Here is a 27,043-nt window from a genome sequence, read left to right as displayed (position 1 = left end):
TGATTTTTCATAATATAAAAAAATCAATAAATTGACTATTATGGAAATTATATTCAATAACTTTTCTGTAATACTGTCCTAATACATATAGTAAAACATTTATTTTGGGGAAATGTCTTTTTGTTGATCTTTTATGATTTTTCATAATAATAAAAAATCAATAGCTTTACTGTAATACACTGTACTGTCACCAAACTCAGAACACACATCACTGATGTCCTAAAACATATACTAAAACACTTATTTGGGAGAAATGTCTTTTTGTTGATTTTTTTAAGATTTTTCAATAAATCGACTATTATGGAAACACGCATTGTATTTTTACTGTATAAGAGTTATGCTATCTGTACAGATGGCCAAGAGGACAGTGAAAGATTTCCCAAACATTCCACAAATGTTTGAAATTGACCCATCACAAGAAACACTTAATAAGCAAAGAAGAGACATGGCTGAAGTCATTCTAAAAGGATCAGTTATTATTGTATTTGAAATTTCTGTATACTTTTTGCAAACTTAACAGGTTGTGTATGAGCATCTGTGTATATATTGTATATACTTGATATAAAGTGAAACCCAAATTTATTTGGACACCTTATACATTTTATTCATTATTACTGTGTAGTCACCATAGTTAAAATAATGAAAACTTTTAAAAATGGAGAATTTGACCTTGAATCTCTTGAATGAATCTTGTGTCAGTTCTGCAGCATGTTTTGTTTGCATTCTCACATACATATCAACACACAAGTGTTTGCAGTTACAGTAATAATAAATACTTAAACAACTGTTAAGTATTCTGATCATAGTTTATTATGCATTGCATATATTGAGAAATGACTGCAGTAGTAGTAGTAGTAGTAGTAGTAGTATTTAGTTCATAATAGTAGTAGTGTATTAGTTCATAGGCATATTATCAGTTGTTATTCATAATCACCATATTCCAATCCTGTCGTCCTTGACTGATCCCCTGATCTTGAAACTGCTTTGTTTAGCATTTTATCAGCACATTTTGACAACAGACAAATGTATTGCACTGAGAGATTAATGAGAATGTTAATGTACAGTAAGATAGAAATAAATAGACTGACAGGAAATATTCAACATTGCAACAGAGAAATTACTGTTATAGAGTTTAGTATAGGAGTGTATTAGTTTATAGACATATTCATCCGTCACTGGCCCCCTGATGTTGAATGTGCTGCGTTTTGCTCATGTCTGACTAGTTTTGATGTTTAAAAATCTTGAAAATCAACTTTTCATTATTGCCTTGCCTGCAGGAGACATTGTTCCCTTCACACAAATTCCTTGTCCAGAATACATGACTTCACTTCCTGTAGCCTTTTCCCTGGTAAATGTACCTTTCGCGTAATACATTTCAGAAAACAGATCAGAATTACATGAAACATGGTTTTCATAAATTCCAAGAGCTAAATAGTTTTCATAGAAATTGTAGTCAAAAGGCACAGAAAACATTAGGACAAGTTCCCCAACAAAGTTCTCTTCATCTTTAAGGATCTTGTATACCAGGACTCCAACACAACCATGTGCCGTTGAGTGTGTTTTGGTAAAGGTGCAGGTTTCACTGGTCTTTCTTGCTACTGTAGGCTGAGGAGGATTATGACAATATCCACTGCTAGTGTAGGTCCTAGTATAGAGATAATAAAGTAATAAGAATTGATCAGATTAAATAGTCAAATTATTACAGTCAAAATCTAGCATAATAGTGTAAATAAATTGTAAAACCATGAACAAAGAAAGACAGACTAATGAAAAAAGTTATTGTAATATGTCTGATGCATGTGGCAAACAAAATTAGAAATATTTCACAGTCGTCATCTGATTGGTTGGATCTGAAAGCCATAGTGACGTTTGACTTCCCTCATAGAAGAAGGATGCTGCAGTGTCTACAACTGTGATAACGAGCACTTATGAGGATCATAATTTTCCGAAAATTGCTGCATTTTCCGAATGATGTGGATGGATTATGACGGATCCAGGTTGATCATTTTGTGCAGCCTTAAATCGATTATGGAAGGCCATGTAAAGAAAATGCGCGACCTGAGGTTGCACGGCGTCTGTTTTTATAGAAACATCAACTTTCTTTTTATAGAAACACTGACTTTTCTCGCCAATAAACATGACGCCGACCAAGACGAACTGTGATTGGTTGTAGTCCATCAAACAAACGAAGAAACATAAAAAGATACACAGAGAAGTAAAACAAAGTCATTTTTTATTTATTTAATGTCAAAAAATGAAGCATTTTTATTTTTAACCCATTATATTTTGGAATTAATTATTTGTTGTAATTTAAACTGTATTAGAGATATTACAAGTCTGTAAAATATAATATAAACTGAAATCATTTTCACTCACCTTGGGTTTGATAAGATGTACCTGTCTGTGAAATTGGTAATTGGTGTGTCTGTGACACATTTCTCATGGTGCCTATACTGCAGGATATATTGTCAATGTTGGTGTCTCTCAATGACAACCCATTCTCAATAAGAGGTGATGCTGAGCTAGCAGTACTGACTAAAACACAAAACTACAGTAGAAAACTACAAAAGATAGATAGAGAGATAGACAGACAGACAGACTAAGAAAGGAAGTGGATATTTGTAAGCAGCAGTATGGCTTGATGCCCAGAAAGAGCACTACTGATGCAAATTTTGGAGCTGCACTGCGTCTTTGTGGATTTAGAGAAAGAGTATAACAGGGTGCCAAGAGAGGAGCTATGGTACTGTATGAGGATGTCAGGGGTGCCACTGAAGTACATCAATGTAGTTCATGATATGTATTGGAGGAGTATGACAGCAGTTAGATGTTCTATAGGTCAAACAGAGTTCAAGATGGAGGTGGAGCTACATAGGGATCGGCGTTAGATCCCTTTTTGTTTGCTATGGTGATAGACAGGGTGACAGATGAAGTCAGACAGGAATCAGACAATGATTTTTGTGGATAACATTGTGATCTGTAATGAGAGGTAAGGAGAGCATCATGAAGGAACGCATTCCCTTTTTTCTTTGATCAGGGAACACATTTTTAAAATTCAAGTTTATTTTTATTTGCAATGAAATATTAAAACACTAAGCCTTTATTCTCATAAATATTGCCAATTATTTTATATTCGTTTTGTCACGAATTTGTTAAACAAATATTGTTTTGTATTAATTTGGTGTTCTTTGGTGTAGAAGCTTAAAGACAGTCACTTTTTCCTCTTTCAGCGCTTTTACCTAAAAGTCGTGCCCATGCACATGCTTTCAAAAACAGCATCTGGATTAACTGCAGTAGGGTTGATCTATTGTCTAAGACGTTAAAAATGCAGACATCACAGCTTCCTTCTTAAGTGTAGATTTATGTGGAAGTTGTCAAGCACCAGAGTCCCTGATCAAAGTGAAAGTGATGATGTTGCTTCACTGCGCTTTTGCCACCTCTAGAACATGTTCTTACAAGTCTAACTGTGCTGGTTATAAAATATAATATAAAATCAAATCATGTTCACTTACCTTGGGTTTGATAAGGTGTACCTGTCTGTGAAATTGGTTATTTGAATGGAGACATTTCTTATGGTGCCTATACTGCGGGATATACTGTCAATGTTGTTGCCTCTCAATGACTCCCCATTCTGAAAAATTCATGAAAAATGGGAATATCCAGCTGAGATCATGCATTTTTAGGTTCTGTTTGCGAGATCATATTTGCAAAGTAAGGAGTTTGCAAAATAAAGAGCTTCAATATGAGGGAGTGTTGCCATGAATTTGTTGTTAGATTTGTTTCAATTCAAATGGACAAACACAACACATTAATAAATTAAACCATACAGTTCATAAAACCAATCATGAATTATTTTGTATCTTAATCATCCCACAATTCACAATTTATTAGTTTCAATGTACTGTAAAGATCATGCAGCGATTTTGTTGATCATATTTCATTATTAGAAGAGCTAACAGCACTTATCTCTGTCCTGTTGGCATTTTCCTTACAGCAGCATGCACAGGCTGGCTGACACCTACGACCACAACTGTTAAACATGCTAGTTGGTACTCAGAAATATTCAGTCCTTCAGATCGTAGGATAAACTGACAGATTACTGAGGATTTGTTACAGTACGTCTCGCGTAGTTTTCTCTCTCTCTTGCTGCTTGAAGGTCCTGTCTTTGGATGATTCATCCACCAGTTATCAGTTCACACACCACTCCAAGAGCCAATCTGGTGTTTCTGACCAGCTATAAAGACCCGGATGTCAAACGAGCGAGGAGTAGGGCGTTAGCTTTTCCTGGTTGGTTGTGCACCAGGGGCCTGTTTCAGAAAGGAGGTTAAAGGTAGGGTCTCCGATTTTTGAAAGCCAATGTCGACATTTCAAATCACCAAAACAAACACGTCCCTAACCCGCATGGGTCCCACCCGTGTATTGATAGCGCTGCCCACACATACATACATAACCCAGGCAAATAATGGAAAGAAATTTGTCTTTATCATAGCTGGAGGGAAGAACAATACAATTGCAGATAAACAAACAAGCAAAAATGACACACAAGCATAATCATGCAAAGGACGGCATATATTAGTTCTGTGAAACAAAGCATATCACTTTCTTTGTTTTTATCCTCCATGTCTATGCTAAAACCGCTTTCTGCTAATGTCACACTGAACACTCTGTCTGTGCATATACCTGTAGACAAGCCCCGCTACACGTTTGTTTTGATTTTTGTTTTGATTTTTGTTTATTATCGGCCCGACTCCGTTTCCTGAAGCATTTCTCAAAAATCGTAGACCCTGCCTTTAAGTGAAAACACTGAGTATGTTAACCCTGAAATGAGGGAAACTCTGAGTTTTCCGTTTCAGAAAGGGAGGTAGGTTAATCCCGAGAAAGCAGGTTAAATTAAGCCCATTTCTGAAAGAGAGTTACCATAGTAATTTACTCTGTGAACCTAACCTGGTCGGGAGCAGGTTTTCTTCGGTAAACCCAGAGTTACTGTTTTTAAAGAACGTATTTTAATGTTCCCATTAATGGATAAGACCTTCGAACCAGAAAGACACAGGTTACATTTGACTAAAAGTTTTTGTTTTTATGCTCAACTAAAGTGGACATACTGTACAACTTAAATAAATGGAAACACACCCACAGTGCATCTTCTTCGTGTTTACAGTGGTTGGCATTCACCAATCCTACAATGCGTCACTGCTGTAAACAGGTTAGGCTGTACGCTACACTTCAGCCAAAATTAATTAATTTAAAAAAGTAACGGACAAACGCACCATATGGTAACAGTAACAGAGTTAGTTCATTGAACACATTTCAGTTACACAGAGAGAATCAAAGGGAATAAAATGCCACGTCCTTTTATAAACGATCCTGTTGATGAAGAGGCTGTATTAATTCGTAAGGAGTTACATTCACATTGGGAGAGGATTTTGAGGCCCAGAGTGGATTTTTTTTTCATATCCCTATGCATTTTTATTTGAGCGGTACCGTTTTTCTTTACAGTCAACAAGATACATCCATAATCTCATCCATCCTTACATCAGAAACTTCAGCCATCGTGGCTGTGCTCTTACATCCAAGCAGATGCTTTGCGTTGACTTACGTTTCTTTGCAAATTGTAGTTTTGTGTATAACATCGGGGATGCAGAACATACAGTATTAGTAAGGCTACTGTTTGCAGAGCGGTCAGGAAAGTGTGCCTCGCTCTTAAGCGCTTTCTGACAATTTTTGTGTTGTTTCCTGATAAAATAAAATAATGTTCTTCTGGATTCACCTCTGATATTATAACTAGTTCTATAACTATACATAGTTTTAATTACTAACTACAAATTACATCTTCAACCAGTCTGATTAGACTAATGCAGGGGCGGTTCTAGCCCTATTTTAGGGTGGCATATGTATATATGTGTATATGTATATTTTTTATGTAAGCTTTATGCAATAATTTATACACACACACACACACACACACACACACACACACACACACACACACACACACACAAACACACACACACACACATATATATATATATATATATATATATATATATATATATATATATATATATATATATATATATATATATATATATATATACACATCAGGTGTGACTTATTAACTAGGATAGATAGATAGATAGATAGATAGATAGATAGATAGATAGATAGATAGATAGATAGATAGATAGATAGATAGATAGATAGATAGATAGATAGATAGATATTTACTTCAAGGTTCAAGGTTCTTTATTGTCAATACCACCATATGGTCAGATATACAGACGAATCAATATACTGTTTCTCGAATGAAGCGTTTAAATTAGCAATACAATGTAGAGAGTTTGTATAACAATATGAACAGTTATTGCAATATAATTTTTTTATAGATAATAGAAATAAATAAAATATATAGTGAATATATAAAATACAGTGAATATATATAAATCTGAATGAATAAACATCTGAGTCAATGTAAACAGTGAATTTGTAAGGTGTGGATATTCATCCAAATGTATGTAAACTGAGTACTGAGTATGAAGACATTTGTAAGGTGCAAGACATATAGCAACAGTATGACAGTAGTGCAAAAGACTGTAATGTATAAAGTGCAACAGTGTCAGATTTTTACTGACAGTTAAAGTGTCTTGTGTGCCATGAAGAAGTGTGTAGTGAGCTGTAGATTTTTTTTTTTAAAGGTCGGGAGTAGATGGAAGAGGGGGAAGGTGATGGACAGGGTTGAACGTCCTGGGGGCAAAATAGATGAAGCTGTTGTGGAGCGAGCATGGAGCCTCCAGTAACTTCTCCCTGAAGGGTTACTTACTTACTTGATTGATTGATTGATTGATTGATTGATTGATTGATTGATTGATTGATTGATTGATTGATTGATTGATTGATTGATTGATTGATTGATCGATCGATCCTGGAGGACATTCAAGCATCCACCAGCAAACATACAGAGAAATAAGATTCCAAAACAAACACAGTAGGATAAAAAAAGTTACAGGAAGTATTGACTATATAAGGCAAATGGCATGCCAAAAGGGACAAAAAAAGACAGAGAAATGGAACATGAGTAAAGACATAATTTAGACAAACTTAAACATAATTTAGACAAACATAAAAGTTATGTGATGACATATCTTCTGGGTCAAAACTGAAGCATAAATTTACTTTGAAAAAGTGTTTCCTTTTTAGTGTTTGATTCTTATAGAGGGAAGCTGTTGTAAAGCCCCGATGACCATCTACACCGATGACCAAAGTGAAACAATCTACAACGTACTGTAATTTATTTATATATTTCAGAAGTAAGAATCAAAAGCCATGCCACTGTCACATTTACTCCATTTTGTTATTTGAGTTAAACAGTAACTGAAGCTCTAGACCTGTATTTACAAGATGTTAGACATTTTTCCACTGCCACATGATTGGCTGACTACATGAAAGTTCCTAATAAAGTGATCATTGAGTGTATTTGTTTATTTTAACTGTGAGTCTAAAACTCTTTTTCTTGGTTAAACTGCAGCAAGCATTTTAGTGATGTTAATTTCATTATCTACAGAATAGGGTTGAAGATTTTAGTCATGTCAATACTTTTGATTTAAAGTTTTGTACGCACTGATTTTAGACCATCAGGTTCAAAACTAAACATACAATAGAAAAGGAATGTTTTGCACACTAACATAAACTCATAACCCACATTATATTTTATGTAGCAAAACACGCACGTTCACCAAGAGTGTGCAATGGGCATATGATCCACTAGAGGGCAGAATTTAACTTTACATATAATTATTTCCTACAAAGCTCAGAAATTCATATTCAGACAGGCTACAATATGTAAATGAGGGATTTCCAACCTGACAAAGTGAAATGCTGCCTGTAGTCTTTTCTTCACCTTTACTCACTGTGGAATTTGTCTAGTTATTATTAAATAATCAGAGCATACTTTTAGTTATATTAATAATAATAATAATAATAATAATAATAATAATAATAATAATAATAATAATAATAATAATAATAATAATAACCTGCTTATTTCTTTCAAATGCCGCATAAACTTGTGGTTTGAAGCTCAAAGTTTGCTTATAGGTGCACACATTCTCTCGTCAAGTTTGTTTTTATAGATCACAACCTTTGCGTGGGAACTGGCGTACATACGTTTTCAGCCCCATTTTGTGCGTACGCATGCTTTATAAATGAGGCCCCTGATGTTTTTTCCTTACTCATGTTCTGATGGAACTATTTTGTCACTCCTCAGGCTGAACTCTAAATGATACATCCTGCTCGGTTTAGAATAAATCATCACTTTTGCTCCGTTCCAGAGAAAGGCTTTAAAAAGTTTAAAAAGATGTCCTTTAGGTAAGACAAGTGTAAATAAGATTTTTCTGATCCAGAAGACATTTTCTGAAAAACTTTCATTTGAAATAGTTTGTTTAACTGCAAATGAGAAAGAAATGATGACAGTTGATACATGTACGGTGTTGTTGGATCTGGATAAACTCCTGTTTCAGGCTCTAACACAAACCAGTTAGACTTAAGAAGCAATGTTAATCAGTGCATCAGCAGAATTAGAAGCATTGAGAACAGAGAAATCACTCAAATGTGCAGGATAAGGCATACAGGGCCGATAACCTTTGAGTTAAAATAATGAAAACTTTTAAAAATGGAGAATTTGAACCTTTGAACACCTGCCTTGTTTAGTTCGGTTGAATCGTACAGTACCAGAGTTCGATTGCTCATTTGGTGCAGTTCGTTTGGGCAGGTGAGAATGCAGCAATCGAACTCTGGTGTGCACCAAAAGCGGACCAAACAAGCGTACCGAGACCTCCTTGGGGTGTTTTCACACCTGCCTTGTTTAGTTCGGTTGAATCATACCAGAGTTCGATTGCTCATTTGGTGCGGTTCGTTTGGGCAGGTGAGAATGCAGCAATCGAACTCTGGTGTGCACCAAAATCGGACCAAACAAGCGTACCGAGACCTCCTTGGGGTGTTTTCACACCTGCCTTGTTTAGTTCGTTTGAATCGTACCAGAGTTCGATTGCTCATTTGGTGCGGTTCGTTTGGGCAGGTGAGAATGCAGCAATCGAACTCTGGTGTGCACCAAAAGCGGACCAAACAAGCGTACCGAGACCTCCTTGAAGAAAGCATTAAGAGCAGAGAAATCAAATGTGCAGGATAAAGGATGCACAAGTACCAGAGCTGAGATCCTTTGAGTTAAAACAATGAAAACTTTAAAAAATGGAGAATTTGAACCTTGAATCTCTTGAATGACTCAAGTGTCAGTCCTGCAGCATGTTCTGTTTGCATTCTCACATACATACGTAAGAAATTACAGAAATTGCACCCAAATTCCACTCCAAGGTACACATCTAAAAGAGCTCATTCCTAAAAAGGTTCAAGTATCATGAGGTAATACATTTAGGACTCTAAACGTATAAACTTGATTTATTTATAAATATGGGAATGGCAGCAGGACATCAAGGATCACCATGAACGAAGGGTTTACGTGGCCGTGATTACCATTTAAAGTGACAATTTGGTTGATAACTGTAACAATACCAAGCCAAGGTCTGCGTGACCGTGGTGACCGCGATTACCATTTAAAGGGACTATTTGACTGATAACAATTGTAACAATAACAAGACAAGGTATACGTCACTGTTATTAACATTTAAAGTCATCTGGCTAAATAACAAGGTGTGACCCAGCCATTTGGGAGACACTCAGATCTTACGCTCAATACACATTCAAAGCAGAATCTCATTTAAACTACAAAGAGGAAAACAGTATAAAATGCGTGAGCAGGATTTGCTCTGGGTTCGTGTTCTGACCGACTCCGACGAACCCAAAGTATGCCATGTATTTTGTCACTGCTATACTGGAATAAACTTCTTGTTCTTTATTAAGATCTTCAACATCATTGTCTTATTTTTACACAACGCATTTTTTATTTCTTACATTGGCGAGCCAGCCAGGAGCGGATTCCAAAAAAAAAAGTGGGGAAAGGTAAGAAAAGTGGTATTTTCTTCTTTTACACTGTTTTTTTTTTTTTATTCAGGGAACCCCTTCATTTAAAAAAACCTAGGAAATTAATGTTTTAGTGTAGAATAGAACATAGAGTATAGTTTACTGATCATAAGCAGTAGGAGTTATTATTGTTGTTAAGCCTTTTCTGTACATTTCTGTTTGAGATTCTAACGGAACTGAATTAACCCGACGCAGTGTGGTGACAGAGTTGTATGTGAATTGTTGTTTCTAAAGTAACTGAATCAAAGTGCTTAAGCTGATAGGTTTCTAAAGTAACTGAAACTTGTTGTGTGTTTGTTATAATTCTGTTAAGATTCTAAAGTAACTGAATCAGCCCGACGCAGTGTGGCAGTTGAATTATAGATAAAAGTGTTTCTAAAGTAACTGAAACAGCGATAGTGTAAAGAGCCCGACGCACCGCGGCTCTGTAGTTTAAAGCAATAACCCGAGGTAGTGTTGTGTTGTCTGACAGACTCTAACAGTGTTTTAAACTTACGTTTTAAGTCCATGTACTGTGGTTAAGTAAACAGTTAGGTTTTAACGCAAAAAACCCGACGTACTGTGGTTTTGTCCGACGTACTGTGATAGTGTTAAATTAATGTTTTAAGTCCAAAAGTGCTGTGGCTAAGAAGACTATTTTAAAATATAACAAAAAACCCCGACGTACTGTGGTTTTGTCCGACGTACTGTGACTGTGTTACATTTTAAACTGTTTGTGAGTCTGTGTGTTACTGTTTGTTACTGTTGGTGAGTGTTTCTGAGTGTTTCTGTTTGAGAGTTGTGAGTGTTTAGTGTTACTGTAGTTGACCTCGAGGCCAGACGGAGTGTGTCTGTGTCCGAAGCAGTGAGACTTTTGAGTTTAAAAGCCCAACGTATTGTGGCTGTTTTGCTCATTTGTGTCTGAAGTACTGGAGCTGTGAATAGATAGACTAACGGTTAACTAGACAGCCTGTAGTCACAGAAACTGTGTAAAGTTTGAAGATTAAGATTTAAGGAAAGCTGTGAGTTTCTAAAAACGGAACAGCTAGTACAGTTAAGTACATCGCTAAACACGGTTCTCAGGGAATGTTTGATGGAATAGAGAACATCGTGGATAAACCGTATGAGTGGGCTATTTCTAAGTTTGAAAATTATTCTAAAATGCCCAAGAACAAAAAAGGACAGATTTCCAATGCACGGCAAGCAGTTCATGCATCGTATAAAGTCACTAGAAAGACTTTAAATGCATTAAAGGCTGAAAATAAGCAACTGCTATCTCGACTAGATGATGTGATAATCTCTAAAAGAGATTACCAGACTAGTGAGATAATCTGGAAAGAAGAAAAGATTAGGATGCAGAATGAAATTGTACACCTTAGAACTAACAACAGCATGCTTAGTTCATCTGTGGAAGCATTGTTCAAAGATTTAGAGGAAGCAAAGTCTGCTTGTCAATTCCTGTTAAAAAATGGCACAACTGAAATTAGCACCGGTAAGACATCTGTATGTGGTATGTGGAGTAATCAAGTTCCTGACATGTTAGACAGTGATGAGAACTCAGAAAGAGTTTCTCAGTCAGTCAGCAGTCAATACTGTACAGTTAAGTTGCCAATGGCTCCAGTTCACTTGACTATGACTATGCGTGCTAATGAAGAAGCGGAGGAACCAGTGACCTCTACTATGGTCAGAGGGTAAACCCAATGAGCTAGAAGCTGTGATTAAAAGTATTGGTAAATTTGATCCTGCCAAACAAGATCCATTAGATTTTCTTAAAGTTCTGGAGCAATATGCAGACATTTACAAATTCACAGATGGTGATGCGTGTGTGCTGTTAATTGTGTGTTTGCCTGACACTTTGACTGGATCATTAAATCAGAAAGTCAAAACTAAAACTGGAATAAGTTAGAGAGGAAACAGGCACTGCTTGAAGTCCTAGGTGTGATGTCCATTAACTGGGATAAGATATCTGATGTGCACATGAGGAAAGGAGAGCATCCAGTAGCATTTTCAGAGCGATTATTGGAGGCATTCAAAACTTTCAGTGGCAATCCTGACAACACACAGGATGATGCCAGTTTTAAATCTGCTTTGCTTAGCAAATGTGATACACCCACCCGTTCTGCTGTGACAATGTTTGTAACCCACTTATCTGAATATAAGGATATCATTGAAAAAATGACTCAATTTTACAACAATAACACCAATGCAAAGAAATCTCATGCTATATCAGTGGTAGGTGTTAGAAAGCCCTACCAGAATAGTGGCAGCCAGGTTTCCCAGGAAAAAGAGAACAACACTACTGGAGGTAGAAAGGAAAGTTTACCCCCTCGTAACCCTGATAACCCTCTGGTGTGTTATTCATGTGGCAAAGAGGGACATAATTCAAGGGAATGCAAATTTTCCCTTAAGAGATCAGGAGCCAAAACAGATTTAAACCAGTTACAGGCTACAGTAAACAGACTGAGAAAGGAGCTCAAGAATCTGTGTAACACCTTGCCTGTTGTTTTTCACCAAACTACTCAACAAATTTGGCAAAGTCAGAATGTACACCCTCACAAATTTGAAAATAGTGATGACGTTTTGGTAAAGAATTACCAAAATGAGGGCCCATGGTCTGCTCACAGGGAGAGACTAGGCAAAGATTCACGTCACAAGCTCAGCCACAAAACTAAAAACCAACAACCTAGGCAGGGAATGTCATAAAAAGCTGATGGCAGTCATAAGGGCGATGTAAATAGGCAAGTTTATTTTGTATGTGTTTGTACTGTTTTTGTGTGTGCTGTGTTTAAAAAAAAGGGGGGGGGTATAAATTCAATATGTTTTCAAGTGTTTTTCAGGTCAAAAAGAAATAAAGATGTGGGGATGGACTAGGAAGGCAGCTCTTGTGACAGCAGTGCCCAACGCTGTCCCAAAGTGCTTATCTACAATGGATCCAGGTTCCGGTTTTGGTGAACTTTACAGCATGATCTCCAAATCCAGATGAACAGTATAACAGGAATGTATAAGGTCTTCTTGACAACAGTGTTCCTGAGGTATCACAGTGATGTTGCAACCAGTTCATCACCTCCTCAGAGAACATCAATTAAATAATCTCAAGGATTGGAAAAGATTTGAAAAATTGTTTGAAAGGATTCTAAGCATGGACAATTTGGGAATATTACAGAAGAATGTATTAAAGAATGGACTTTAAGGACTTTTAGGTTTATCACACAGTTACCATCAGGAGAATGGCAGGGACTGGACATAGAATGCTGTGACAAAACTACATTTTTATTTGCAAGTTTGATGCCTTGAAAAAACAACCATTATGTGGGGCACCCCACACTAATTATGAGGCTTGTGAAATCAATCTAACGCATGTCCACAATAATTTTACAACAGTAATAGTTTCAAACCGGAAGACATGTGTCACCACAACTCTCGATCACTTTTCTGTCTTTGTTAATGATAACCAGACACTTTGTCAGATTAACGATACCTCATTTTGTATAACACCAGATACAGCTTGGTCAATAGGACGGTATTACTTCCCATATGTGAATATCACCCAACAAACACTGTCATTGAATCCAGAGGAACAACTAGGTTTTGTGGAAGATATCCCAGAATTAGATTTTGAGTTACCAAAGTTGGATAATATGCTAATGTCACTAATGCAGAGAAAAGACGACCATATTATTAAAGCTCAACAAGGTCTTGTGGGAAAAGATATTGTTTTGACTAAACAAATGCATGGTGGTGATTTGGTTATTGCCTATTCTGATCTGATTTGGGATGTAACTTTCAAAACTGTTGTTTGGGTATGCATCTTTCTCATTCTTTGTCAATGCATTATGTTATGCTGTATGTGTACCATATTGAAATGGCAAATTGCAGGTAATTCAATTATCAATGTGGGACGTTCCCATTGGCTGTGATGGTTTCTGAATGTCTCTGCTCCAAACCCTGAGGTGAAGTTTCGATGACTGGTAAGATTCTCTGACCGTGATTAACATTTAAAGACATCTAGCTAAATAACAAGGTGTGACCCAGCCATTTGAGAGACACTCAGATCTTACGCTCAATACACATTCAAAGCAGAATCTCATTTAAACTACAAAGAGGAAAACAGTATAAAATGTGTGAGCAGGATTTGCTCTGGGTTCGTGTTCTGACCGACTCCGACGAACCCAAAGTACGTCATGTATTTTGTCACTGCTATGCTGGAATAAACTTCTTGTTCTTTATTAAGATCTTCAACATCATCGTCTTATTTTTACACAATGCATTTTTTAATTCTTACAGTATGTTGTTCATGTTTAAATTTTTTTGCAGTCACAGCAATAATAAATACTCAAACAACTGTTCTTGTGTCAACTTAAACAACTGAATCTTGTGTCAGTTCTGCAGCATGTTTTGTTTGGATTCTCACATACATATCAAAACACAAGTGTTTGCAGTTACAGTAATAATAACTACTTAAACAACTGTTAAGTATTCTGATCATAGTTTATTATGCATTGCATATATTGAGAAATGACTGCAGTAGTAGTAGTAGTAGTAGTAGTAGTAGTAATAGTAGTATTAATAGAGTATTAGTTTATAGTAGTAGTAATGTATTAGTTCATAGGCATATTGTCAGTTGTTATTCATAATCACCATATTACAATTCTGTCGTCTTTGACTGATCCCCTGATCTGGAATCTGCTTTGTTTAGCATTTTATCAGCACATTTTGACAAAAGGCAAATGTATTGCACTGAGAGATTAATGAGAGTGTTAATGTACAGTAAGATAGAAATAAATAGACTGAGAGGAAATATTCAACATTGCAACAGAGAAATTACTGTTATAGAGTTTAGTATTAGTTTATAGACATATTCAATCATCCTTCACTGGCCCCCTGATGTTGAATCTGTAGTGTTTTGCTCATGTCTGTCTAGTTTTGGTATTTAAAAATCTTGAAAATCAACTTTCATTATTGCCTTGCCTGCAGGAGACATTGTTCCCTTCACACTAATTCCTTGCACAGAATACATGACTTTACTTCCTGTAGCCCTTTCCCTGGTGAATGGACCTTTCTCGTAATACATTTCAAAAAACAGATCAGAATTACATGAAACATGGTTTTCATAAATTCCAAGAGCTAAATAGTTTTCATAGAAATTGTAGTCAAAAGGCACAGAAAACATTATGACAAGTTCCCCGACAAAGTGCACTTCATCTTTAAGGATCTTGTATGCCAGGACTCCAGCACAACCATGTGCTGTTGAGCGTGTTTTGGTAAAGGTGCAGGTTTCACTGGTCTTTTTTGCTACTGTAGGCTGAGGAGGATTAAGACAATATCCACTGCTACTGTAGGTCCTTGTATAGAGATAATAAAGTAATAAGAATTGATCAGATTAAATAGTCAAAATAGTCAAAATTTTTACATTCAAAATTCAAGCATAATAATGCAAATAAACTGTAAAACCATGAACAAAGAAAGACTGATGAATAATGAAAAAAGTTCTTGTAATATGTCTGATGCATGTGGCAAACAAAATTAGAAATATTTCACATTCGTCATCTGATTGGTTGGATCTGAAAGCGGTCGTGACACTTTAACTTCCTTCATAGAAGAAGGATGCTGCAGTGTCTAAAACTGTGACAACGAGCACTCATGAGGATCATATAAACGCTGCATTTTCCGAATGATGTGGATGGCTTACTACGGATCCAGGTTGATTATTTTGTGCAATCTTACCTCGATTAAGGAAGGCCATATAAAAAAAATGTGCACTAAATGAATGACCTGTGATTGCATGGCATCTGTTTTATAGAAACATCGACTTTATATTTTCATGCCAATAAACATGAAGAAAAATAAGACGAACTGTGATTGGTTGCTTTACATATCAGTCAGACTTCCGTTTGGTGATTTGGCTACGCGAGACTAACCAATGCTGTGTTACGGTTACAAAGTGTTTAATATAAATGTAGACAAATTAATGTCATGTTTATAATTTTTCAAATATGATTATTTGATTAATATTTGTTCAACGGAAGTTGTAAGAGGCCATGCATTATTTGATTATTTCTTTCTTGTTTTATCGTTAACACGACTACATTTTCTCATTATCTCGACATAAAAACATCACTCTAATCATCCTAACATGATCAATCATCTTAACCGCAGTAGAGTTGATATATTGTCAAAGACATTAAAAATGCAGACATCACAGCCTCCTGCTTAAGTGTGCATTAAAGGCAGGGTCTCTGATTTTTGAGAAATACTTCAGAAAACTGAGTCGGGCCAAAAACAAAACAAAAATCAAAACAAACATGTTGCCAATGAGCAGAAACGGGCAGGTCTTGTCAATATGTGCGGAGAGAGTGTTCAGTGTGCATGTGTGACGTTAGCAGAAAGCGGTTTTAACATTGACATGGAGGATAAAAACAAACGTTTAAACAAACGTCTCCAGAACATGTCCTTATTTTTATTTTTAACCCATTATATTTAGAATTAATTATTTGATGTAATTTCAACTGTATTAGAGGTAATACAAATCTAACTGTACTGTTTTCAGTCACCTTGGGTTTGACAGGTGTACCTGTCTGTGAAATTGGTAATTTGAATGGACACATTCCTCATGGTGCCTATACTGTGGGATATACAGTCAATGTTGGTGCCTCTCAATGAAACCCATTCTCCATACAGTAACAGGTGATACTGAGTTAATAGTACTGACTATTGCCTGGTTTTACAGGAAAAACACAAAACTACAGTAGAAAACTAAAGAAAATAGACAGATAGGCTAAGAAAGTAAGTGCATATTTGTAAGCAGTATGGCTTCATGCCCAGAAAGAGCACTACTGATGCAAATTTTGCCCTGAGAATGTTAATGGAAAAGTACAGAGATGGTCAGAAGGAGCTGCACTGCGTCTTTGTGGATTTAGAGAAAGCGTATGACACGGTGCCAAGAGAGGAGCTATGGTACTGTATGTACTGAGGATGTCAGGAGTGGCAGAGAAGTAAAAACAGTAAGTGTAGTTCATATGTACAGTATTAGAGGATTATGACAGCAGTTAGATGTTCTGTAGGTCAGACAGAGATCAAGGTTGACGTGGAGCTACATTCAGGATTGGCTTTAAGTCTATTTTTGTTTGCTATGGTGATGGACAGGGTGACAGATGAAGTCAGACAGGAATCTCCACGGACAATGATTTTTGTGGATGACATTGTGATCTGTAATAAGAGGTAAGGAAAGCATCATGAAGCAACACATTCCCTATTTTTTTTGATCAGGGAACCCATTTTTAAAATTCAAGTTTATTTTTTATTGGCAATGGAATATTAAAACAGTAAACATTTATTCTCATAAATATTGTCAATTGTTTTGTATTCATTTTGACACACATTTGTTAAACAAATTGTTTTGTATTAATTTGGTGTTCTTTGGCGAAAGAGCTTAAAGACAGTCACTTTTTCCTCTTTCAGCACTTTTACCTAAAAACTGTATTCAAAGTATTACAGTACTGGTTACAATTGAATATAAACTCAAATCATGTTCACTCACCTTGGGTTTGATAAGGTGTACCTGTCTGTGAAATTGGTAATTTGAATGGAGACATTTCTTATGGTGCCTATACTGCTGGATATACTGTCAATGTTGGTGCCTCTCAATGAATCCCCATTCTCAATAATTGGTTGTACTGCACCGTAGGTTGCCTGGTTTTGCAGAAAACACACACAAATAATTATTGTTAACTTTAATATTATACAGAATATGAATGTTTTTTACTCTCACTGAAACAGTATTGTACAGTATGCTAACTACTTGTTTAACTTAAGACAATACTGTAGATTAATAAATAAAGCCTCATAAACAATGAGTCAGCATTTTCATACAGTTATTACTTACAGCCTTCTCTATTACACTCACTGGATCGTAGATGTACTGCGTCTATAACATCAGAAAATGAGCAATTACACTTCATATATAAATATTGAACATAAATTATACACTGGTTTACACATGTACACGTAAAAATGTTTATGCGCCAATTGTTCTATAATGATATTCATAAAAGGTCAAAAAGTCCTCCAGATTTGTGAATGTCACTAAGTTTGTTTTTATTCACCTTTTATAATCTACCAGCTGCTATTGTGAGAAAAAGGAATATCCACCTGAGATCATGCATTTTTAGGTTCTGTTTGAAAAGAAAATAGCTTCAATATGAGGGAGTGTTGCCATGAATATGTTGTTAGATTTGTTTCAAAATAGATCTTAATGTGAAATCTATAGATTAGTGACTATAATGACTTTTTGAACAGACATTAAAGACTGTCCTGCCCTTAAGTTAAGAGGGCAGGCTTGTTCAACTCACCACCATTTGTGACACCCAGTCAAAATGCACAAGCACAACACACTAATCAATTAAACTATACAGTTTGTAAAATCAATCATGAATTTATTTTGTATCTTCCTCATCCCTCAATCCACATTTTATCAGTTTCAATGTAAAGATCATGCAGTGGTTTTATTGATCATGTTTCGTTGTTAGAGGAGCTAACAGCACTTACCTCTGTCCTGCTGGCATTTTCCTTACAGCAGCATGCACAGGCTGACCGACACCGATGCCCACAGTTGTTAAACATGCTAGATGGTGCTCAGAAATATTCAGTCCTTCAGCTCATAGGATAAACTGACAGATTACCGAGGCAGGACTGTCAAGTGTCGCATTGAGAGTGACAGTCACTCATTTGGGTCTTTTGTCACGCTCTCCCACCACACATTGTATTTCTCGCGCAGAAAAACATACTATTTTTCATATATTTAATATGCCACAGTGCCCAAAATGTATCTGTCTGCACCGCTGTCTCTGTTGAACCGAGCAGGAACCAAGCGCGTCTCCCCTGGAGTTCTTAGATGAGCCTAACACTTATCAGCCAAACAAAAAAAGAGGCTACACAATAGCCAATCAGAAAATAGCACTATTGTATCTGGATAAGATTTAACGTAACAACCAATAAAAAAAATCAAATCCTGGAATTCAGCATCATCCTCGTTCACCCACAGAGAAAACCACTGGAGCTGCGAGTATCATTTTGAGCACAGAGTAAGTCAAGATCTCCTGTTGTAATGTTGCAAGAAATTCACAACTTGTTTGACACAAACAATGACATTTTGACTGCTGTTAGAGATGTTTCCCAGATAATCAGCATAAGTTTTTCATAAGTGTCTGTAACTTAGCCAACAGTTTTATAGCCTGTTCACTGACAACACCTGCTCAGAACAAGTAGTCTAGTGCCAGTGGTTCTCAAACTGGGGGCCCTGAGAACTGCCTGGGGGCCCTGCCAGAAAACATCTGAGTAATAGAGGCCCCTGGTTCCTTTTTTCAAAGGTGGTTGGATTGAACCAATTTGGGAGGCTATCAAAGATCACAGCCTTGGTTTTAGTGCTTCCACATTCTAATGCTGATGCCCAATGGTCAGTTTGAACAAAACCTCAACACGAAACAGCTTGTCTCTGGACGGGACATTGTCCTCAATCATGACCCTAAAAATGGCTTTTATAAAGGAGTCCAAACACTTACAATAAACAACACCAGTCATAATATCTCTCTCTCTCTCTCTCTCTCTCTCTCTCTCTCTCTCTCTCTCTTTCTCTCTCTCTCTTTCTCTCTCTCACACACACACACACACACACACACACACACACACACACACACACACACACACACACACACACACACACCCCCGCGCGCGCGCGCGCGCGCGGGAGTATGTAGAGTCTCTGTCATGCGCGACAGAGACTGCGCTCCAAACCTTGTAGCGCGCGCACGGCAGAGAGGGAGGGGGGAGCGAGAGACCTTGCGTGTGTGCGTCATTAAGCGCATGTAAGACAGAGATCATTCTGATTGGCCTGTTTCGTTAAGTCAACCAATCAATAGACAGTGTGGGCGGGCTTTTATCTCTTCTCCCGTACCGAATTAATCAGTGTATCTAGAAGGCAGGCACAGGGATTTCAGAACAGCGTAACAGATATTGCGTCATCTAACCCAAATCATTACCGTAGTTTTTGGTTGTTTATTTCGTTTCTAAAATAAATCTACTTGTATGACTGTTTGGCCTAAGACACATTTTACACCATCATGGCCCATGGCAGAGGGAGAGTGCCCCAGAACAAAACACAGTATAAGGGTGCTTTCACACCTGCCTTGTTTAGTTCGGTTGAATCGTACAGTACCAGAGTTCGATTGCTCATTTGGTGCAGTTCGTTTGGGCAGGTGAGAATGCAGCAATCGAACTCTGGTGCGCACCAAAATCGGACCAAACAAGCGTACCGAGACCTCCTTGGGGTGCTTTCACACCTGCCTTGTTTAGTTCGGTTGAATCGTACAGTACCAGAGTTCGATTGCTCATTTGGTGCAGTTCGTTTGGGCAGGTGAGAATGCAGCAATCGAACTCTGGTGCGCACCAAAATCGGACCAAACAAGCGTACCGAGACCTCCTTGGGGTGTTTTCACACATGCCTTGTTTAGTTCGTTTGAATCGTACCAGAGTTCGATTGCTCATTTGGTGCGGTTCGTTTGGGCAGGTGAGAATGCAGCAATCGAACTCTGGTGTGCACCAAAAGCGGACCAAACAAGCGTACCGAGACCTCCTTGAAGAAAGCATTAAGAGCAGAGAAATCAAATGTGCAGGATAAAGGATGCACAAGTACCAGAGCTGAGATCCTTTGAGTTAAAACAATGAAAACTTTTAAAAATGGAGAATTTGAACCTTGAATCTCTTGAATGACTCAAGTGTCCATTCTGCAGCATGTTTTGTTTGCATTCTCCCATACATATCAACACACAAATAATATTTTTCATGTCTACTGTATGTTGATCATGTGTACGGTGTTTTCAGTTACAGTAATAATAAATACATAAACAACTGTTAAGTATTCTGATCATAGTTTATTATGCATGGCATATATTGAGAAATGACAATAATAGTATAGGGATAGAGATAGATATATAGTATTTTAAATTTTAAGTAAATCTTTTTTTAAATTAATTTTAAACTTTACTTGTATATATTCATTTATTTATTTGTACCCATATTTCTTCTTTTTCTTCTTCTTCTTCTTCTTCTTCTTCTTCTTCTTCTTCTTCTTCTTCTTCCTTTTTCTCTTTTACTTCTGTAAAGCTGCTTTGAGACAATGGGAAATTATTATACAAATAAATTGAATTGAATTGAATAGTAGTAGTAGTAGTAGTAGTAGTAGTAGTAGTAGTAGTAGTAGTAGTAGTAGTAGTAGTAGGAGGAGTAGTAGAAGTAGTTCATAGTAAAGTGTATTAGTTCATAGGCATATTATCAGTTGTTATTCATAGTCAACTCTTTACAATCCTGTCATCATTGCCTGAACCCCTGATCTTGAATCTGCTTTGTTTAGCATTTAATCAGCACATTTTGACAACAGACAGATGCATTGCACTGAGAGATTACTGAGAGTGTACAGTAAGATATAAATAAATGGACTGACAGGAAATATTCAACATTGCATTAGAGAAATTACTGTTATAGAGTTTAGTACATGAGTGTATAAGTTTATAGACATATTCATCCGTCACTGATGTTGAATCTGCTGTGTTTTCTTATGTCTGTCTAGTTTTGGTGTTTAAAAATCTCGAAATTCAACTCTAATTATAGCATTACCTGCTGGGGACATTGTTCCCTTCACACAAATTCCTTGTCCAGAATACATGACTTCACTTCCTGTAGCCCTTTCCCTGGTGAATGGACCTTTCTTGTAATACATTTCAGAAAAAAGATCAGAATTACATGAAACATTGTTTTCATAAATTCCAAGCGCTAAATAGTTTTTATACAAATTGTAGTCAAAAGGCACAGAAAACATTATGACAAGATCCCCAACAAAGTGCCCTTCATCTTTAAGAATCATGTATGCCAGGACTCCAACACAACCACGTGCCGTTGAGCTTGTTTTGGTAAAGGAGCCGGCTTCACTGGTCCTTTTTGCTACTGTAGGCTGAGGAGGATTAAACCAATATCCACTGCTATTGTAGGTCCTATAATAGAGATAATAAAGTAATAAGAATTGATCAGATTTAAAAGTCAAATTGTTCAATTAAAAATTCTAGCATAATAGTGCAAATAAATCTTAAACCATTAACAAAGAAACACAGAATAATGCAAAGAGTACTTGTAATATGTCTGATAGATATAAGAAGAACAAGGGTGATGTGCAGAGTTGTAGCAACTACAGAGGTATAAAGTTGATGAGCGACACAATACAGCTATGGTAAAGAGTAGTGGAAGTTAGGCTAAGAAAAGAAGTGGATATTTGTAAGCAGCAGTATGGCTTGATGCCCAAAAGAGCCCTAGGGATGCAAATTTTGCCCTGAAAATGTTAATGGAAAAGTACAGAGATGGTCAGAAGGAGCTGAACTGCGTCTTTGTGGATTTAAAGAAAGAGTATAACAGGGTGCCGAGAGAGGAGCTATGGTACTGTATGAGGATGTCAGGAGTGGCAAAAAAGTACATCAATGTAGTTCATGATATGTATTAAAGGAGTATGACAGCAGTGAGATGTTCTGTAGGCCAGACAGAGTTCAAGGTTGAGGTGGAGGTACATTAAGGATCGGCTTTAAATCCCTTTATGTTTGCTATGGTGATGGACAGGGTGACAGATGAAGTCAGACAAGAATCTTCACGGACAATGATGGTTGCAGATGACATTGTGATCTGTAATGAGAGGTAAGGAGAGTATCATGAAAGAAGCCTTTTTCACATTTTTAAAATTCAAGTTTATTTTATTTGCAATGGAATATTAAAACGCTAAATATTTATTCTCATAAACATTGTCAATTATTTTGTATTTGTTGCCAATTTGTTAAACAAATATTGTTTTGTATTATTTCGATGTTCTTTGGTGTAGGAGCTTAAAAACAGTCACTTTTTCCTCGTTCAGTGGAATGAACAAAGATTAAAAGGTACATAGAGAAATAAAAAAACGTCATTTTTAATTTATTTAATGTCACAAGAGTCTTTTTATTTATTTTTAACCCATTCCATAAATGGATTATATTTGGAATAAATTATTTGATGTAATTTCAACTGTATTAGAGGTATTACAAGTCTAACTGTACTAGTTATAAAATTGAATATAAACTGAAATAATTTGTGAATGTGTCACTAAGTTCGTTTTTTTATTCACATTTTTATAATCTACCAGCTGCTATTTTGAGGAATGGGAATATCCAACTGAAATCATGCATTTTTAGGTTGTGTGTGAAAAGAAAATATGAAGGAGAGTTGAAATTATTTTGTTTGTAGATTTGTTTCAAAAGAGATCTTAATGAGAAATCTACAGATTAGATGACTTCAGAGACTTTTTGTACAGACATTAAAGACTGTGCTGCCCTTAAGAGAGCAGGCTTGTTCGACTCTCCACCCATTTGTGACATCCAGTCAAAATGCACAAGCACAACACACTAATCAATTAAACTATACAGTTCATAAAACCAATAATTTACTTTGTATCTTCCTCATCCCTCAATCCACAATTTATCAGTTTCAATGTAAAGATCATACAAAGTTTTTATTGATCATATTGCATTATTAGAATAGCTAACAGCACTTATCTCTGTCCTGCTGGTGCTCAGAAATATTTAGTCCTACTATTTCTGCTCATAGAATGAACTGTCAGATCACTGAGGAGTATTCAGGATTTTTAAAGCCATAGTAGGGGATTTCAGAGTATAATGTGCGTGTTTCCTCTGGATATCTGTTATGACTTTTGGTTTCAGTTTTACAAAGTTAAAATTCTGCAATATTCCCCAGTGTCAGAGATATTATATGCTCTAGAACACAGACGTGCTATAAACCGGCAGTGAATAGACAATATCTGATAACATGCAGAAGGATTGCCCATAATAGTGTATTTTTTCAGAATTACTCATATCTATAATACACTTCTCTATATTTATTCATCTACTTCTATATCATTTCTTTATAGTTTGTATAATAAAGTACAATTAAACAAAACAAAAATGAAAGTTTAAATGATATTTAAGGTGATTAAATGTGCACAAAAGACAACGAAAAAGCTATTGAAAAATAAGATTTGTGTTTTAATCATAATCAAAGAATTCATAGTATCAATATTTTCTACTTTAACAATCTTTCACTTTAACTAGTAGTAATAGTAGTAATAATATTACTGAAAGTAGTAGTGGGTGTAAAAAAATGTAAAAATTATTCAGCAGATATGTGCCTTAATCATCAACAGTGCCATATACTGTAGCTTTCTGAACTAGTGTTCATCCATCACTATATTTATGCAGAATGATAACATGATCTTACATTCCCGCTGCTACCAGATCTGTGTTCATCTGTATTGAGTTTGTTATTTTTAATTCAGCTTTCCCTGGTATTATCCCTTTGCCTTTTGCCTTCTTTGCTTGATTGTCATGATTTGTTATATACTCAGTGCCAAGCAAATTATGGCATGAAATGGTCCAATAAAGGCTGTTCTCTTTTCAATAAAAGAATTTTCAGACTTACTTTTGCACACTGACTTTTCAAATAATAACTAATAATAATTAAGTAACTAATCAGCTACTAATCGAGTATTTCACTCATTTAAAGAGTAGTTTTAAATGTAGGTCATAGGTATACTGTACCACACTGTCCAGATCCTCTATGGTTATAGATTATGGAATTATGGTAGTCTCGGTCAGTCGCCCTCATGGTGGTTTGTTTACACAAAACTAACCAATGCTAAGTGACTGTTCCCAAGTGTTTAATATAAATTTACAGACCAAATCAGTGTCACAAGTTTATAATTATTCAAATATGATTATGTGATTGTTACGACCTACGTTCTTGTATTTGGTATGTGTTTGTTTTCTTTTCTTGTTTTTTTCTGTCTTGTTCTAATAATTTGTCCAATGATGGTTTCCCTTCTCTCGATTGGTGGTTCAGAAGAGGTGTGGTTTTTATAAGGGTGCTTCCAGCATTCAACAGGGAGCTCATTTTTGGTTTGCGTAGAGAGCTCTGGGATCCCTCCTCCGGACGATGATCAAACTTGCCATCTTGTAGTGAAAATGTGCCTCTTGAACAACCTGTTGATTATGTTCCTTTGTTCTTAAAGTGACTTCTCAAGAACGTGGAGCGTAGGGGTGTTCAGCCTATTTATTTTGATATCCTGGTTTGTACTTTGTTTTTCGTTAGGGAGTTAGGGAAGTTCAATGTATTTTATTTCATGTTCCCTTAGGTTAAACCCTTCCTCTTATTGATTTCGAGGCTTGTTTTGTTTGTTATTTTGGCCTTTGGACACCCCAAAGAGATGCTCCCTTTCACTTGTCATATTTATTTTCAATAAACTTAAACCTATCCCTTAATCAGTTTGGTGAATGTGTTTGATTATCGACTGGAGTGATTTGAAACTGGGATTCCACTACCTCAACTCTGTTCCCTTGTCATGCCCTCTTGGAGGTTTCACTTGCAATACTATATTATATTGCAGTTATATAATGTACAGTTTGTGTGTACAGACCTGACATTTTTGTGGAGGGCAAAGTAAGAATTTCATAGCTCAGGAAACCTGCTTTCCTCACTGGGTATATGAAAATAAATGCTTTTAATCTCGAATAGTGATTTGTTCTTTCTTGTTTTCTCATTAACTCGACATAAGAACATGTGTTATAGGCAGCAAAAGCACGTAACGCAGCATCATGCATGATCACATTCGCTTTTACTTTCGACCAGGGACCCCATTTTTAATATATAATGGATTATTGAGTTGAGCCTTTATTCTCATAACTTCTGTCTATTGTTTTTGTATAAACAAACATTTGTGCAAAAGATCGGGCAATTATGTACACACATGTACGAGAGTTGGTACGCATATAGATCTCATCGACCCAAACAACTTTCGTGCTCTAATCTATGAGCTCCGCCCAATAGGAATCGGCCATTTTGGATTATTTCATAATTGCATGCGGTGAACTTTTAAGTAGTCCTCCTAGGGAATTCATGCGATTGACATCAAACGTGGTGAACATGATACCTCGAACGGTGCTGCCATGGCGAGGCGACTAATTATGGCAAATTCAGAGAAACAGGTAGTGTCTAATATCTTAAGCAAAAAATGTCTTATTGGGATGACACACGGTGTGTATGTTCGGCCACAGATTCCGATCGCATCGATGTGCCTATTGTGAATCTCGGACATAGCGCCACCAACAGGCGACAGGAAGTGTGTCAGTCACAAAGGTGGATTTTTTCATAGTTGCATGCAAGATTGAATCTAATGCGAAATTGCAAACGGATTTTTGATATCTCAAACACCGTTGCCATGGCATCGTGTCAAAGTTTACTTTTACTTCATGCATATTTAAGGCTTTTGGCATGCTTAGATTAACACATACATTTGACACATACATCACATTCGTCGGCTGTTAAGTGTGGACAAAAAGGTCAGACAAAGGTGTGTCTCTTAAGTGGCTCACTAGTGCCCCTGTTTGTCTAAAATGTGGGGTTTCATTTACCAACAGTCCCCAAATGGGTCAGTAACAACGTAAAATAGTCCACTGATATTTACCCACTTCATGCACTTGCCAACCATGCATTGTTTTCTGGGAGGCACCGTATAGCGATAAAAAAACGTGCGAGGGCCCGCCATCGCTGCTTGCAGCTATATTTATGCAGTGTTTTTATTGATCATGTTTCATTGTTAGAGGAGCTAACAGCACTCACTTCTGTCCTGCTGGCATTTTCCTTACAGCAGCATGCACAGGCTGACCGACACCGATGCCCACAGCTGTTAAACATGCTAGATGGTGCTCAGAAATATTCAGTCCTTCAGTTCATAACATAAACTGACAGATTAATGAGGGTTGTTTAGTTTTTTCAAAGCCACATTAGGGGATTTCAGAGTATAACGTGGTGTTTCCGGTGTTATGACTTTTGGTTTCAGTTTTACAAAGTGTAATGTCTGCAACATTCCCCAGTGTCAGAGATAATTATATGCTCTGAAACACAGACATGTGCTATAAACCTG

At 36.5% G+C, this 27,043-nt stretch overlaps 2 protein-coding genes across 2 annotated transcripts; both read right to left on the bottom strand.

Annotated features, from left to right (window-relative positions):
- Positions 1-1,022: 1,022 nt before the first annotated feature.
- On the bottom strand, positions 1,023-5,547 carry LOC125146031 (DELTA-sagatoxin-Srs1a-like). Its single transcript, XM_047821635.1, has 3 exons — positions 5,530-5,547; positions 3,510-3,628; positions 1,023-1,645 (listed from the first exon to the last, which is right to left on the bottom strand). Exons 1-3 carry the CDS (start codon positions 5,545-5,547, stop codon positions 1,249-1,251), a joined length of 534 nt encoding a protein of 177 aa, XP_047677591.1. The 3' UTR covers positions 1,023-1,248.
- A 9,068-nt stretch (positions 5,548-14,615) lies between these two features.
- On the bottom strand, positions 14,616-18,624 carry LOC113640570 (DELTA-actitoxin-Afr1e-like). The gene is made up of 4 exons (XM_027143099.2): positions 18,550-18,624; positions 17,888-17,929; positions 17,543-17,694; positions 14,616-15,347 (listed from the first exon to the last, which is right to left on the bottom strand). Exons 1-4 carry the CDS (start codon positions 18,622-18,624, stop codon positions 14,936-14,938), a joined length of 681 nt encoding a protein of 226 aa, XP_026998900.1. The 3' UTR covers positions 14,616-14,935.
- Positions 18,625-27,043: the final 8,419 nt, after the last annotated feature.

Source organism: Tachysurus fulvidraco, chromosome 12, assembly GCF_022655615.1.
Source record: "Tachysurus fulvidraco isolate hzauxx_2018 chromosome 12, HZAU_PFXX_2.0, whole genome shotgun sequence".
Classification (NCBI taxonomy): Eukaryota; Metazoa; Chordata; class Actinopteri; order Siluriformes; family Bagridae; genus Tachysurus; species Tachysurus fulvidraco.
This window is presented reverse-complemented; position numbering and strand designations above follow the sequence as displayed.

What these genes read in the sequence shown, in the direction of transcription:
- LOC113640570 (XM_027143099.2), bottom strand. Translation starts at nt 18,624, where the DNA reads ATGTTTAACAACTGTGGGCATCGGTGTCGGTCAGCCTGTGCATGCTGC. An exon ending in AAAATGCCAGCAGGACAGAG is followed by an intron (nt 17,930 to 18,549) that starts GTAAGTGCTGTT and finishes CTGATGTTATAG; the next exon opens with ACGCAGTACATCTACGATCC. An exon ending in TACACCTTATCAAACCCAAG is followed by an intron (nt 15,348 to 17,542) that starts GTGAGTGAACAT and finishes TCTCTATACAAG; the next exon opens with GACCTACAGTAGCAGTGGAT.
- LOC125146031 (XM_047821635.1), bottom strand. An exon ending in TACACCTTATCAAACCCAAG is followed by an intron (nt 1,646 to 3,509) that starts GTAAGTGAACAT and finishes TCTCTATACTAG; the next exon opens with GACCTACACTAGCAGTGGAT.